Source organism: Leuresthes tenuis, unplaced genomic scaffold, assembly GCF_036924035.1.
Source record: "Leuresthes tenuis unplaced genomic scaffold, fLeuTen1.0.hap1 SCAF_2, whole genome shotgun sequence".
NCBI classification, from domain to species: domain Eukaryota; kingdom Metazoa; phylum Chordata; class Actinopteri; order Atheriniformes; family Atherinopsidae; genus Leuresthes; species Leuresthes tenuis.
Window position 1 is genome coordinate 2,491,662 of NW_027325356.1, and position 13,717 is coordinate 2,505,378.

At 40.3% G+C, this 13,717-nt stretch overlaps 1 protein-coding gene across 7 annotated transcripts in view; it reads right to left on the reverse strand.

Annotated features, from left to right (window-relative positions):
• LOC140301408 (serine/threonine-protein kinase BRSK2-like) overlaps window positions 1-13,717 on the reverse strand; it is a 181,510-nt gene that overhangs the window by 56,912 nt on the left and 110,881 nt on the right. For all 7 annotated transcript variants that reach the window (XR_011914911.1, XM_072379830.1, XM_072379829.1 and 4 more), the window contains exons 4-7: window positions 10,187-10,327; window positions 6,722-6,838; window positions 1,745-1,778; window positions 435-503 (exon numbers count right to left, since the gene is read on the reverse strand). Coding sequence is in view for 6 of the 7 variants with exons in the window: in XM_072379830.1 (XP_072235931.1) it covers window positions 435-503; window positions 1,745-1,778; window positions 6,722-6,838; window positions 10,187-10,327 (361 nt within the window). In the remaining variant the exon portion in view is untranslated. The remainder of the gene's footprint in view (window positions 1-434; window positions 504-1,744; window positions 1,779-6,721; window positions 6,839-10,186; window positions 10,328-13,717) is intronic.

A 13,717-nucleotide genomic window follows, 5' to 3' on the forward strand; every position in this document is an offset into this window, starting at 1 on the left:
CGTTTGGTGTGAGCCCAGCATGAGACAGACTCAACTAAAAGTGGGTGGAGTGGGAGGTGGAGTCGAGCCAAGCCGCTCACTCTGAGCTCTAAAAGCACTGAAAAGAGCTGTAAACTCATGCTCTCTGCTGTATTTTGACCAAAGCTCGTCAGGCTTTTCGTCAGGAAACTGTGTCAGCTTGTGAAAACAGAGCAGAATATGTCTCCTGTAAGACTTTAAGACCTCCTCCTCACACCCATCTTCTGATTTTTACCTGTTGGAGTCGTTTTGTGCTAAAGTTTGTTAATGAGTAATCCAGCCGTGAAAAGCTAGCCGGTGATTTAAGTGGCTCCGCTCTCTCATTCAGAATAGATCCTGACTGTAAAAATCATGTTGAAAAACACAGCATGAAGCCTGATTTCCACCTCAGGCTCTCTGCCACGACGTTCACTCACCACTAAAAGTGCAAACAGGATGACTCCACAGCTCCATGCGTCTGCTTTCCTGCCGTCGTACTTCTCCCCCTGCAGCCAAACACACACATTTCAGACATGGACAAGCCAAAATTCACCCAACTGCTCCGAGCCTGAGCAGAAAAAACCCTCCAGGTCCTCCTGGACTGATCCTTCCTGCAGTTTTTTATGTCTTACGACCTCCTGCATGTGCCGAATCCCATTTCAAGTGGAAAACACCGACGTTATTCTCACAGTGAACCTTTTAAATGAACGTGCACAGCCAAGGAGTTCATGCCGACATGTGAGAAGAAGGAGGAAATGGGATGGAAGGAAAGACGATGCAAAAGTTTCCAAAAGATGGAATGAACCCGGATTCGTTTCTCTGTGTTACAGAAAACATTTTAAAACATTGTCCACATGTGAATGTGAATCTTTAGACATAAGAGAATGAAGGTTATCACATGCAGGCACTCTGGAGCCGATTGCTTTATTCTCACAAACAGTTTTAATTAAAGACGTGTTAAAGAAAGTGATCCCAGCTGGAGGAACGCATGAAGTAACTAATGACTGCAGAAACTCACACTTCCTTCAGTTCTTTCACAATTAGCACACATTACCCAGCTGTGTTTTCAGGGGAAAAAGGATCAGCTTATTGGAATAAATGAAAAATAACAAACATTTTGGTGCAATAAAAAAAGACCCTTTTTGTTCTGTAAAAAGATAAAAAAAAGATTAGATTAAAACAACCCAAAACTCAGCTGGTTTGACTGAAGTCGAGCTCGGTGGTTCCTGTGGGATTTCCTGACAGATTTTTGAGCTGCAGTTAAAAGACGTGGCTTCACAAAGGAGAATTATCATCAAGCAGAAACAGCACAAAGCAATCCTGCCAAGAACTGGACGTTCCTTTAGAATAATCAGAAGACCACAAGAAACATCACGCCAAGAGGTCTGTGGGAGCATTAAAGGAGCAGTTTCTGGTTATTGAATCATTATTTTCTCTCCACATGGAACAGTTTTCCTCTCATGTCAAGGCTTTTTAGCTCTTATTAAGGAAATATGTGTAAAATCTTAATATCTGTGGTTAGAAGATGTTTTAACATCCACTGAAGCTTCCCACAGACGTACGAGATAAAACAAATGCAACAAAATCTACAAAGAAACGCACGATAATGTCTCAGAAAGATGAAAAGCCAAAGTCCATTTCATGTGAGTGAAGGAGGAAACGGCAGCAGAAGGATGGAGCAGTGATGTAAGAGCCTTTGTGGTGGGAGCAGCTATTACTGAGTGAAAGAAACGCAGAAAGCACTCACCCTGATAACCTCCGGGCAGGCGTAGTGTGGAGATCTGAGAGGAGGCAAACAGGCGGTTATTCTGGGCACAAAATACGTCTCTCCACAGGAATAATACGTCAGACAGTGAGCCAACAGATGAAGGAGCCACACAAAAAATCATAGAGTTAATGACAAGAAAAATGTCTTTTTTTGAGGTTATATAACATAAAATGGCCTCAATCCAAAAATCTGATGAAGGTTCATCCTTTGGAAAAGACACAGAAATGTGCTGAAACAGTGGAAGAGTTCAGAAAACCTTCTTAAAGGATGAAATCTTTCATTGATTTTCATTCACATTAATGACTAAATTAAATCGGATTCATTACAGTCAACCAAAGGGCTTTTATTTCCACTTCTTATAAAGTAAATGTGTGATTTACTTCCTGTCCCCACACTACTTCTGAGTGTGTTTATGTGAGTATTTTACAAACTTATGTGCTTACGTCAGCTTTGTGGTGGGTTTAATATGTAGGAAAAACTGTTTAAAAAAGGACAATTCTGTCTGGTTTAAAGGGGAACTCCGGTATTTCTAAACCTGGACCTTATTTCTGGCATGAAATACGTTCATCTGCTCACATATAGATATGTAGATAGGGATTAGAATAAGGTTCAGATTATCTCATGTAGCTGTAAATACAGAAATTATAAAGATATGTGGGCACTGAATCCATGTTACCATGCAGGATTTAAAGGGGAACTCCGGTATTTTTAAACCTGGACCTTATTTCTGGCATGAAATACGTTCATCTGCTCACATATAGATATGTAGATAGATATTTAGATAACTGGAGATCCATATAACGGAGTGAACGGGGCTTAGAGCCTCTAAATAAGGCATTATCTGTCTTTATTTCACCAATACTTTAAGAAGAATGAATGAATGAACGTGTGCTATAGCTCTGTTAGCTCATAGCTGCTGTGTTGTTGTTGTTGGTGGCTATCGGGGGGCTTATAGAGGCTTTCTACACACTCATAGAACAGCCCATTTTTAGCTAAACATGCTGCTGTTTGCCCATGAATTTAAAATGTTGGGGCTGTTTCCTTCTGATCTAATAGAGTCGTTCTATGCATTTCAGTGCAACATGTTTTAAACAAGGTTCTGAAAGCAGTGTTTTGAAATGAGATCCCTCTTGTGAAGAATGGGAACATATCTTTGAAATGTGGCCTATGGACAGAATAAAACCCCTGCTATGTTGGAAATATTCTTGTATTTTTTGTCATATTTTACTCATTGACAAGAAAAGGTTGCCGACCCCCGTTTTAGGATAACCATGACCTGGATGAGCGTTCCACTGCTCCACCTCATCTCCCCGTTGTACTTTTGATTTCCTGCTGATATAAAGGCGATGCAGCCTCTAAATAAGGCATTATCTGTCTTTATTTCACCAATACTTTAAGAAGAATGAATGAATGAACGTGTGCTATAGCTCTGTTAGCTCATAGCTGCTGTTATGTGGCTACTTGCAGCTATAGGAGAGCTAACGGAGGGATTTCTACACAGGCACTCTACTGGGACCACTTCATCCACAGCATGGCTGCAGCACAGTTTATTCACTCCTATAAGAACGTCCATTTTACTCAAAAATCTGATAAATATCCTGCCATGTTGCACAAAACTATCAGCAGCAAACTCTGTGTGAAGTTAGCCGACTGTCACAGAGCACGGAGTGAATAAACTGTGCTGCAGGGGGGCGTGTGGATGAAGTGGTCCCAGTAGAGTGCCTGTGTAGAAATCCCTCCGTTAGCTCTCCTATAGCTGCAAGTAGCCACATAACAGCAGCTATGAGCTAACAGAGCTATGAGCTAACAGAGCTATAGCCCAAAAGGAGCAGGGTGAAGAGAAACGGCTACATGACCCTGGAAATGGAGATTTTTAAGAGGAACGTTCAAAATTCACCACCAGACCACATTAAGTGTGATCGTGTGGGTCCATAAAACAGACCAATAGAATTTCCAGGTGTTGAATATGTTTTTATCCTCACATTTCTCCGATATGCTGCAGATAACTTCCCTATTAACCCACTGAAGAGCGTCTGTTTGCGTCGGCTTCTTTAAGGCCCGTCACATTTCGTAGGGAAATAGTTGAACGAATCTCCCCTCTAACGCAGTTTAAAGGAACCTGAGGTCACCCTAAACCAGTGTTTTCGATGTTTCCCTCCTCCACCACACCTCATTCTAATGATCGGCTCGTCATCAAGCTCTGCAGCGGCCTGATGGAGGAGGGACACATCTAAAACATGCAGGGCAGTGGGTCAAGAGCACCGGAATTGAGAAACACTGCCCTAAACCTGCCATAAAAGCCTGGGTCTATAAGAGAGGGTGAAATCAGGAGGTCCGACAGAACTCTGGGGGGTTCAGGTTTTGAGTATAAGACTGGAGGAAGTGTGACTCTCATCTATTAATAAAGAAGTCCAGGAAATTCTGTCACAGATATTCAGCAGACCTGCAGCACAGTCATCAGATCCAGGGAAACATCTTCACTTACGTTAAAATCTGCGAACTCAAGCGGATTTCAACGTGCACTTTCAGATTTTCAGGAACTTTACAGAGTCGAGGCAATGCCAGAAACAATTACCAGTAATAAATCTGCACTTTTTTGCCTTTACAGTTGGATTAAACTCTGCAGTTTTGCACATGTTTGGCTCTGCGTTCAGAACACTGTAAACAGGGAGCCTCGGTCTGGTCCTCCTTCGTCTGGATTCATCAGAATAAATGAAGCGGAGCACGCAGCGTGTCATCGAAACTCCCAGAGTAAACACACACTTCATCTTCACCACCGACAGCCTTAATTATGATAATATATGCAAAACCAGTCGATTCGAACTACTCAAACACGGTGGCGTCAAAATACACTAACTGCAATCTAATTACAGCAGAGCAAATTCTCATCCTTCCTGCCGAAGCCGACTTGTTCCTTTAATGAATTCCATTAACGTCACACCAAGCGAAAGACTCCCCTGACTTATTACTCACTGCAGATATTTAAAGGAGCCATCGGTGCTTCTCAGAGGAGAAATCTGACAGATCCTGACACGGCTCTGGTCCCCGCACTGATCCGTCCTGCTGCGTCAGCATCATGCGCTCGACCCGTCCGAGGGTCAGAACAAACACTTTAAGTGCTGTTAAACATGCACAAATCAATTTAAAGATGCGCCTTACGAAACAGAAGTGATCCACACCGACTCGCTGAACTGAATAAACTGCAGGGAATTACAGATATATTCCTAAAACCTGCTCCAGCATAGGTCCTAACCTGAAAAGGCCCAGCATTTCCATGGTTTTTTGTAACAATATGCTGCTATAATCCAGCACTTCTTTGATTAAACATCAACCAGAACAACATATTTAGATGCTCCTCTAAAAGCCTGAAAAGTGACCTCTTTGTTCTCATTTATTCATGTTTTCTGGCATCTGTTAACTCGCTCTGGTCCTCATCTTTCACCATAAGTTAGTCAAACTAAGCTCAATACTGCTCTGTCATCTCAGGAACAGCCAGAGGCCCGTCAGCGCGTTCCTGATTGTTTACTACAGCTTTTCCAGCTAATTACGAAGTCTGCTGACGCGTCTGATGTGAAACAAAAGGGTTACAAGTGTTCAATAGAGTAAAGCGAGGATGATCAAAGATGCCGCTGTGCTTCGGGGGCCACGTCTACCTGTGTTGTTTCAATGGTAATGAGGACTTTGCTCAGTACCTCCAGGCTCTTCTCTCCCGTGCTTTCTCAAGCGTTTCTGAGCTGGAGGAGCCGGGGCTTTGAACGTTCCACATGGCTGACTCTGATGAACGCAGGCTGGCCTGCAGTTAGCTGGGGTGAGCCAGACACACTGAACCAGCAAGCGTCCAGCAGAGCTCTCTAAAACCTCCACAACAAAGAGCCACGACCCCAAAAACTCAAGGGCTGCCTCTGTTTCCAGAGCCACCACCACTCTTCTGACGGTTTAGCACATAGGTGTCAAACTCTGGCCCGCGAGGCAATTTCAAATTAATATTAGAGCTGGCCGCCAGTATTATACGGCTGTAACACCGCATTAACCGCTTATACTACAAATCCCATAATGCTTTGCTGTTGTTTTGGCGCGTCAATTAGCACAGAGGCAGATACGCCCCTCCTCTGTGTCAGTAGCATCTATGCTAGCGGTCTTCTTGTGCCCCCCGCCTCTCCCCCAGACCACACTTTGACCTCAAACCACAGCTGTCACTGTTACCCTAGCTAAAAATGGCCAAAAGAAAGGCAGAAAATAGAACTTTTCTGGACAGGTGGGAGACAGAATATCTGTTTATGTAAAAGACAGACCTGTTTGGCTTGTTTGTGGAGCTAACCTGTCAGTAACTAAGGAGTAACTAAGGAGTAACTAAGGAGTAACTAAGGAGTAACTAAGGATATAATATTAGACGACACTATGAAACGAAACACCAGGACAAATATAAGGACCTGGACACAGCTCAAAGGAGCCAGAAAGTAAAGGAGATGAAAAGAGGTTTATGTTATTTTATTTTCACATTTATTAGCCTGTGTAAGAAGCTAATTTTGACATAAATCAGAAGGCTGCAAACGGAAAGGAGGCATTCAATTTTTATTTAAATGTAATTTAATATGCCATTGATATGTTTTTATTATTATTATTGTTATTATTATTAGCAACTTCACACCCCTGGACTTTAAAGTTCTATAAGCCTTGTTCAGTATTCATTGTTAAATCAAAACTTGTTGGGTTCCATATTAAAAGGTTCATTTGTTCAACCTTGGCCCCCTGTCTATTTGAGTTTGACCCCCCCTGGTTTAGCATGACAACAGATTGTTGCCATCCCCTAATGTCCCCGGATCATTTTCCTTTTTCTTTATTTATGGTCCCAAATGGTTGGAACAGACAGTAAAGACTGAAAAAATGGCTTGAGATGCAGGAGAAATCCAAATATAAGAGAAGGAATATGTTTAGAAAGAGACTGAAAGTACTCACCCACAGCTGGTCTCCAGCAGACTCTCCCCGACCTGCAGAGACGCCATGCCAAAGTCCGCTATCCTGATGTTGTTCTTCTCGTCTAACAACAAGTTCTCAGGCTTCAAATCTCTGTGGCTGCAGGACGACAGGAACAGACTGAGAATGCTGATGCAACAGTGACCGTCTTTACTTCTGCTTCTGCTCTGTTGAATCTGAGGAACTCACAGGCCCAACTTCACAGTGTTTCTGGTGGTATGATCCCTGCTTTGACCTCTTTAAAAAGGTCTAATTCTGTCCCTTTCTGTCCATCTCACACACAGATGTGTGTCCAGATGGGACCCGGATGTCCCACCCTGGAAACTCAGCTGAAGAAGCTCTAAAACGCAGCAGAGGAATGAGTCCAGCTGTCCACACCATGCAATGAAAAGTGCATTTATTAGTGGACTTTGTCCCATTCCTGTGATTTCCAGTGAAATCTGGGAAGATTTACATCCCTCCTGCTCAAATAAAACTTGTTTCCCATCCACCTGAAACCAGGAAATGCTTTTCTGTGCCTAGTTTTCTTGTTTCTTTGTTGTCATATTTGAACAAAACTGCTGCGGGCAATTTGCTGCGATGCATCGATCTGTGCCTGAGTCTCACTGAAATGGGAGACAATTAGCGCTGAAAGCAGTCTTTTTATGATAAAGGAGATCTGATTGCAGTCATTAAAACCCACACTTCCACTCAGAAATAGCAGAGGGCAATGAAACCTGAAGAATCAGAACTCTCCAGTTGTGTGTTTGCATGCTTCAGCCAGAAAACACACCGTATGGAATAAATCTAGTCCTTCAAAGCCAAACACTTCATGTCTAATGCCCAAAGTCAGACACAGAACGTCTTTGATGTGCAATTGCTCTTAGATACACAGTGCTGCAGCCAGGAGTGGAGGAACTAAAGGTTTCGGGGAGATGAAAAGAGATCAAGAGGAGCTGCAGCCTCTAAAGTTGCCCCCGGCAACAGCTGATGAGGAAACCAGCTGTTCATCATCCAAATGGAGCAAATACTTTCAGGAATGACGGCAGCGTCTTCAGATTCCAAGAATATGAACTCCTGTTTACAGATTTGAATCAGTTTCTCTCAAGTTATGTATATTTGTTGCAGAAATCTTTTTTAACCGACCAGTTTGCACCGTAAATATGTAAAAGTTGGTCATCTCACAGGGAAGTGCAACGTTCTGGAGCTACTTAAACTGCAGCAGAGACTTTAAGGTGCTTTTACTGAAAAACATCCGTAACTTTTATGTTCTTCCACCAAGTGAAGCTGGCAGCTACCAGTTTTATTCATGTAAACACCTAAAGACGGCGAACATCTGCACAGATGAGGAGCACATGGTCATGCAAAGCTGCAGGAAACCATTACAGTCTGAACGGAAACATGTCATTTGTTTCAACACCTTAAACATAGATGAAGCTAAGAGATGGTGACAGCAGATAAACCTCACCTACAGACTGGATATATAGTGTGTTTGTAAAGGACAATACTGAGGCTACTTGTTTAAGATTCCCACATCCTGCAGCTGACAATTGCTAAAATCTCTTCTAAGACAAACAATCTTGTCTGAGCAGGGGCGATATGGCAAAAATATCATATCACGATTTAAAAAAAAATAAAATCACGATTTCAATTTTATCACAATCTTAAATTGAAAAGTAAAAAACAGACAGAAGTATTGTTGCAGAAGTATTTTCGGCGTTTGAACGCCTCCTTTTCTACCGTCTTCAACGGTACCAATACTTTGCAAAATAAAAGGTAACAGCTTCTGTTACCTCTTTCCATCGCCTGCTTGACTTGTCATATGGAGAGCCTTTGTAAAACGCCTGTGGTAATGTTGTCTGTTTTGGTCTTAGCTAGCCGCCGCTTATGCTAGCCGCTGCTTACGCTAGCCGCCGCTTATGCTAGCCGCTGCTAACGCTAGCCGCCGCTAACGCTAGCCGCTGCTTACGCTAGCCGCTGCTAACGCTAGCCGCTGCTTACGCTAGCCGCTGCTAACGCTAGCCTCTGCTAACGCTAGCCGCCGCTAACGCTAGCTGCTGCTAACGCTAGCTGCTGCTAACGCTAGCTGCTGCCTCCCCTGCGGTGCCGGTGCCGCCGGGCCCCTCGCTGTTTGGCTCTCAGCATACTGTTTGGATGCTTCCTCTTCAAGTGATTGAACAGGTTTGTCATGTTGACACCCGACATGTGAACCGTTTCTGTGCAAACTTTGCAAATTACATTTGTTTGCGCTTGATCAGTTGCGGAAAATCCAAACCAATTCCATATAATGGAGGTGGAATTATTTTTAGCGACCAGCTCCTCCGTTTGGCTTTCAGCCACGGCTCTCCATGCAGCTACACACAAACAAGGAGGCGGGTAAGAAAGCGCGTCACTGCCCGTAGTTCGCTGTGATTGGTCGGTCAGGTTGATGACGTAGCACGTCTGGTGCGTCGGTGCGTCAGCATAGAACTGCAGTTTATAGACTGTGCCCGAGACGATCCCACAGATCGTTACTGAGCGTCTTCACGTTTCAATCCTTCACGATTTAATATCGTCATATCGCCCGGCCCTAAGTGGAGTTCTGATTAAGATCAGGCAGACCTGGCTGCTTTTTTCAGTGAACACTTGCCGTCTAACACAGACACGTGCTCTCATTCTCTCTGACTCCATGCTGCAGGAGCACAGCTGCTGGTCTTAATGCTGTCCAGAGTTAGCCGTGGTTGGCTAAAGGACATTCAAACAAGCCAGCAGGTGCTTTTTCAAATCATGAGTCGATTATTCTGTTCTGTGGAGATAACACCGCTTGTTTTTGTGTGACATCAAGTTAATCTGTCTTGTTTCCACAGCATATCAGCTTTTTGTTTTCTCGAGATCATGACACCTTATCATGAGAAAACAACGTTTGATTCCTCAACGCAGAGCTGGAAAACACCTAATTTAGTTATTCATGGCTTGACAGCTGAAGAGGATCTGAAACATTAAGTCAGGGCATGCATGTTAACTAAGGTTTCAAATGTAAACCAGCCAGCAGTAGCTTTAAATAAAATCACATACTTGGCATGCTGCATGTGTCTGGAAAGCATGCAAAGCATCACAAAATTCATTCTCCTGGAATATTTTTGAGAGGAAGACACTTAAGGCAAGAAGCAGAATGAATAAGAGGAAGCATCGGGCTGCTGTCAAGTTGTTAAGAATCTGTTTAAACGCCTTCAAGAATCGTTGTGTTACCAGAATCTTCCACCACAATAAATCTGTGTCACATATGAGGAAACACTGATGGAAACGTTTCTGTTTTGACTAAAACAACAGAGTCTCAGGAGTCTGATGACACAGAGCTGCTTTTGCTGCAGTGGTCAGTCAGCTGGGATAAATATATGGCTTTGAGTGGGAAAAACCTGCCAGTGGATAAAAACATGACAGAAAAACAACCTCTGTGCCATGGTGTCTATGTGAGAGAGAGGAACCGACCATATGGAGTGGCTGTGACAGAAGTCCAGAGCTGAGATGATCTGTCTGAAGAACTTCCTGGCCTCTTTGGGCGTTAACCGTCCCTTCTTCACCAGGTAGTCGAAAAGCTCGCCGCCGGACACGTGTTCTAGGACCAGGTACCTGCGAGGGAAGGTCAGGGGTTACTTTTTAAATGAAAAAAGTCCTTAATTTATCTTAAATAAATGTATTTTATGGGATTAATGGCTCATTGTGGTCTTTTTGTTCCAGAAAAACAACCAACAAGCGTAAAGAGAATTTCATGATACACTTATATACTGAAAAAAAACGTAAAAAGTGGAGGAAACTTTTTAAATGAGAAAAAGTCCTTAATTTATCTTAAATAAATGTCTTTTCAGGGATTAATGGCTCATCCTGTTCTTTTTGTTCCAGAAAAACAACCAACAAGCGTAAAGAGAATTTCATGATACATTTATATACTGAAACAGTGAGAAAAATGAGCAAAAAAATGTAAAAAAAAGTGGAGTAAACTTTTTAAATGAGAAAAAGTCCTTAATTTATCTTAAATAAATGTATTTTATGGGATTAATGTCTCATCATGTTCTTTTTGTTCCAGAAAAACAACCAACAAGCGTATATAGAATTTCATGATACACTTACAAACTGAAACAGTGAGAAAAATGAGCAAAAAAACGTAAAAAGTGGAGGAAACTTTTTAAATGAAAAAAACGTCCTTAATTTATCTTAAATAAATGTATTTTTAGGGATTAATGGCTCATCGTGGTCTTTTTGTTCCAGAAAAACAACCAACAGGCATAAAGAGAATTTCATGATACACTTACAAACTGAAACAGTGAGAAAAATGAGCAAAAAAAAGTAAAAAAGTGGAGGAAACTTTTTAAATGAGAAAAAGTCCTTAATTTATCTTAAATAAATGTATTTTATGGGATTAATGTCTCATCCTGTTCTTTTTGTTCCAGAAAAACAACCAACAAGCGTAAAGAGAATTTCATGATACACTTATATACTGAAAAAGTGAGAAAAATTAGCAAAAAAACGTAAAAAAGTGGAGGAAACTTTTTAAATGAAAAAAAAAGTCCTTAAATTATCTTAAATAAATGTCTTTTCAGGGATTAATGGCTCATCATGGTCTTTTTGTTCCAGAAAAACAACCAACAAGCGTAAAGAGAATTTCATGACACACTTATATACTGAAAAAGTGAGAAAAATTAGCAAAAAAACGTAAAAAAGTGGAGGAAACTTTTTAAATGAAAAAAACGTCCTTAATTTATCTTAAATAAATGTATTTTATGGGATTAATGGCTCATCCTGTTCTTTTTGTTCCAGAAAAACAACCAACAAGCGTAAAGAGAATTTCATGATACACTTATATACTGAAACAGTGAGAAAAATGAGCAAAAAAACGGAAAAAAGTGGAGGAAACTTTTTAAATGAAAAAAAAGTCCTTAATTTATCTTAAATAAATGTCTTTTCAGGGATTAATGGCTCATCGTGGTCTTTTTGTTCCAGAAAAACAACCAACAAGCGTAAAGAGAATTTCATGATACACTTATATACTGAAACAGTGAGAAAAATGAGCAAAAAACTGTAAAAAAGTGGAGGAAACTTTTTAAATGGAAAAAAAGTCCTTAATTTATCTTAAATAAATGTATTTTCAGGGATTAATGGCTCATCCTGTTCTTTCTGTTCTGTTGTTCCAACCAACAAGCGTAAAGAGAATTTCATGATACACTTACAAACTGAAAAAGTTAGAAAAATGAGCAAAAAAACGTAAAAAAGTGGAGGAAACTTTTTAAATGAAAAAAAAGTCCTTAATTTATCTGAAATAAATGTCTTTTCAGGGATTAATGGCTCATCCTGTTCTTTCTGTTCCAGAAAAACAACCAACAAGCGTAAAGAGAATTTCATGATACACTTATATACTGAAAAAAAACGTAAAAAGTGGAGGAAACTTTTTAAATGAAAAAAAGTCCTTAATTTATCTTAAATAAATGTATTTTCAGGGATTAATGGCTCATCCTGTTCTTTTTGTTCCAGAAAAACAACCAACAAGCGTAAAGAGAATTTCATGATACACTTATATACTGAAACAGTGAGAAAAATTAGCAAAAAAACGTAAAAAAGTGGAGGAAACTTTTTAAATTAAAAAAACGTCCTTAATTTATCTTAAATAAATGTATTTTCAGGGATTAATGGCTCATCCTGTTCTTTCTGTTCCAGAAAAACAACCAACAAGCGTAAAGAGAATTTCATGATACACTTATATACTGAAACAGTGAGAAAAATTAGCAAAAAAATGTAAAAAAGTGGAGGAAACTTTTTAAATGAAAAAAAAAGTCCGTAATTTATCTGAAATAAATGTCTTTTCAGGGATTAATGGCTCATCATGGTCTTTTTGTTCCAGAAAAACAACCAACAAGCGTAAAGAGAATTTCATGATACACTTATATACTGAAAAAGTGAGAAAAATGAGCAAAAAAACGTAAAAAAGTGGAGGAAACTTTTTAAATGAAAAAAAAAGTCCTTAAATTATCTTAAATAAATGTCTTTTCAGGGATTAATGGCTCATCATGGTCTTTTTGTTCCAGAAAAACAACCAACAAGCGTAAAGAGAATTTCATGATACACTTATATACTGAAAAAGTGAGAAAAATTAGCAAAAAAACGTAAAAAAGTGGAGGAAACTTTTTAAATGAAAAAAACGTCCTTAATTTATCTTAAATAAATGTATTTTATGGGATTAATGGCTCATCCTGTTCTTTTTGTTCCAGAAAAACAACCAACAAGCGTAAAGAGAATTTCATGATACACTTATATACTGAAACAGTGAGAAAAATGAGCAAAAAAACGTAAAAAAGTGGAGTAAACTTTTTAAATGAAAAAAAAAAGTCCGTAATTTATCTTAAATAAATGTATTTTCAGGGATTAATGGCTCATCCTGTTCTTTTTGTTCCAGAAAAACTACCAACAAGCGTAAAGAGAATTTCATGATACACTTATATACTGAAACAGTGAGAAAAATGAGCAAAAAAACGTAAAAAAGTGGAGGAAACTTTTTAAATGAAAAAAACGTCCTTAATTTATCTTAAATAAATGTCTTTTCAGGGATTAATGGCTCATCCTGTTCTTTTTGTTCATCCAACAAATGCTTTGATCTCAGTATAAAAGCATAAAGTTCCAACTGGGTCCAAACAGGTCGAATGCATTTCATCCATATTTCCTTTTTGTCTAAATGGCAGAAGCATTACTAAGATAATTCAGCCATAAAGCACAGAGCGTTTGGCGGTGACATGCTGAAGCCACCACAGTACATTGATGTACAACGTAAATCCCTGAGAAAATCCCTCGCCCGTGTGGCTTTGAGTGTTTGTGGTTTGAAATGTTTTATCCATCTCCTGCGTTCATTCATCTCAGACATCGCTGATCCCTCCCTGCGCTCAAACCGCCGCCCGGGCTCCTCGCGGGCTGATTTATTAGCAGATTAAGGGCTCTACTCAAGCGTTTACCTGTCAGAGCTGTTTAAATTAGAAA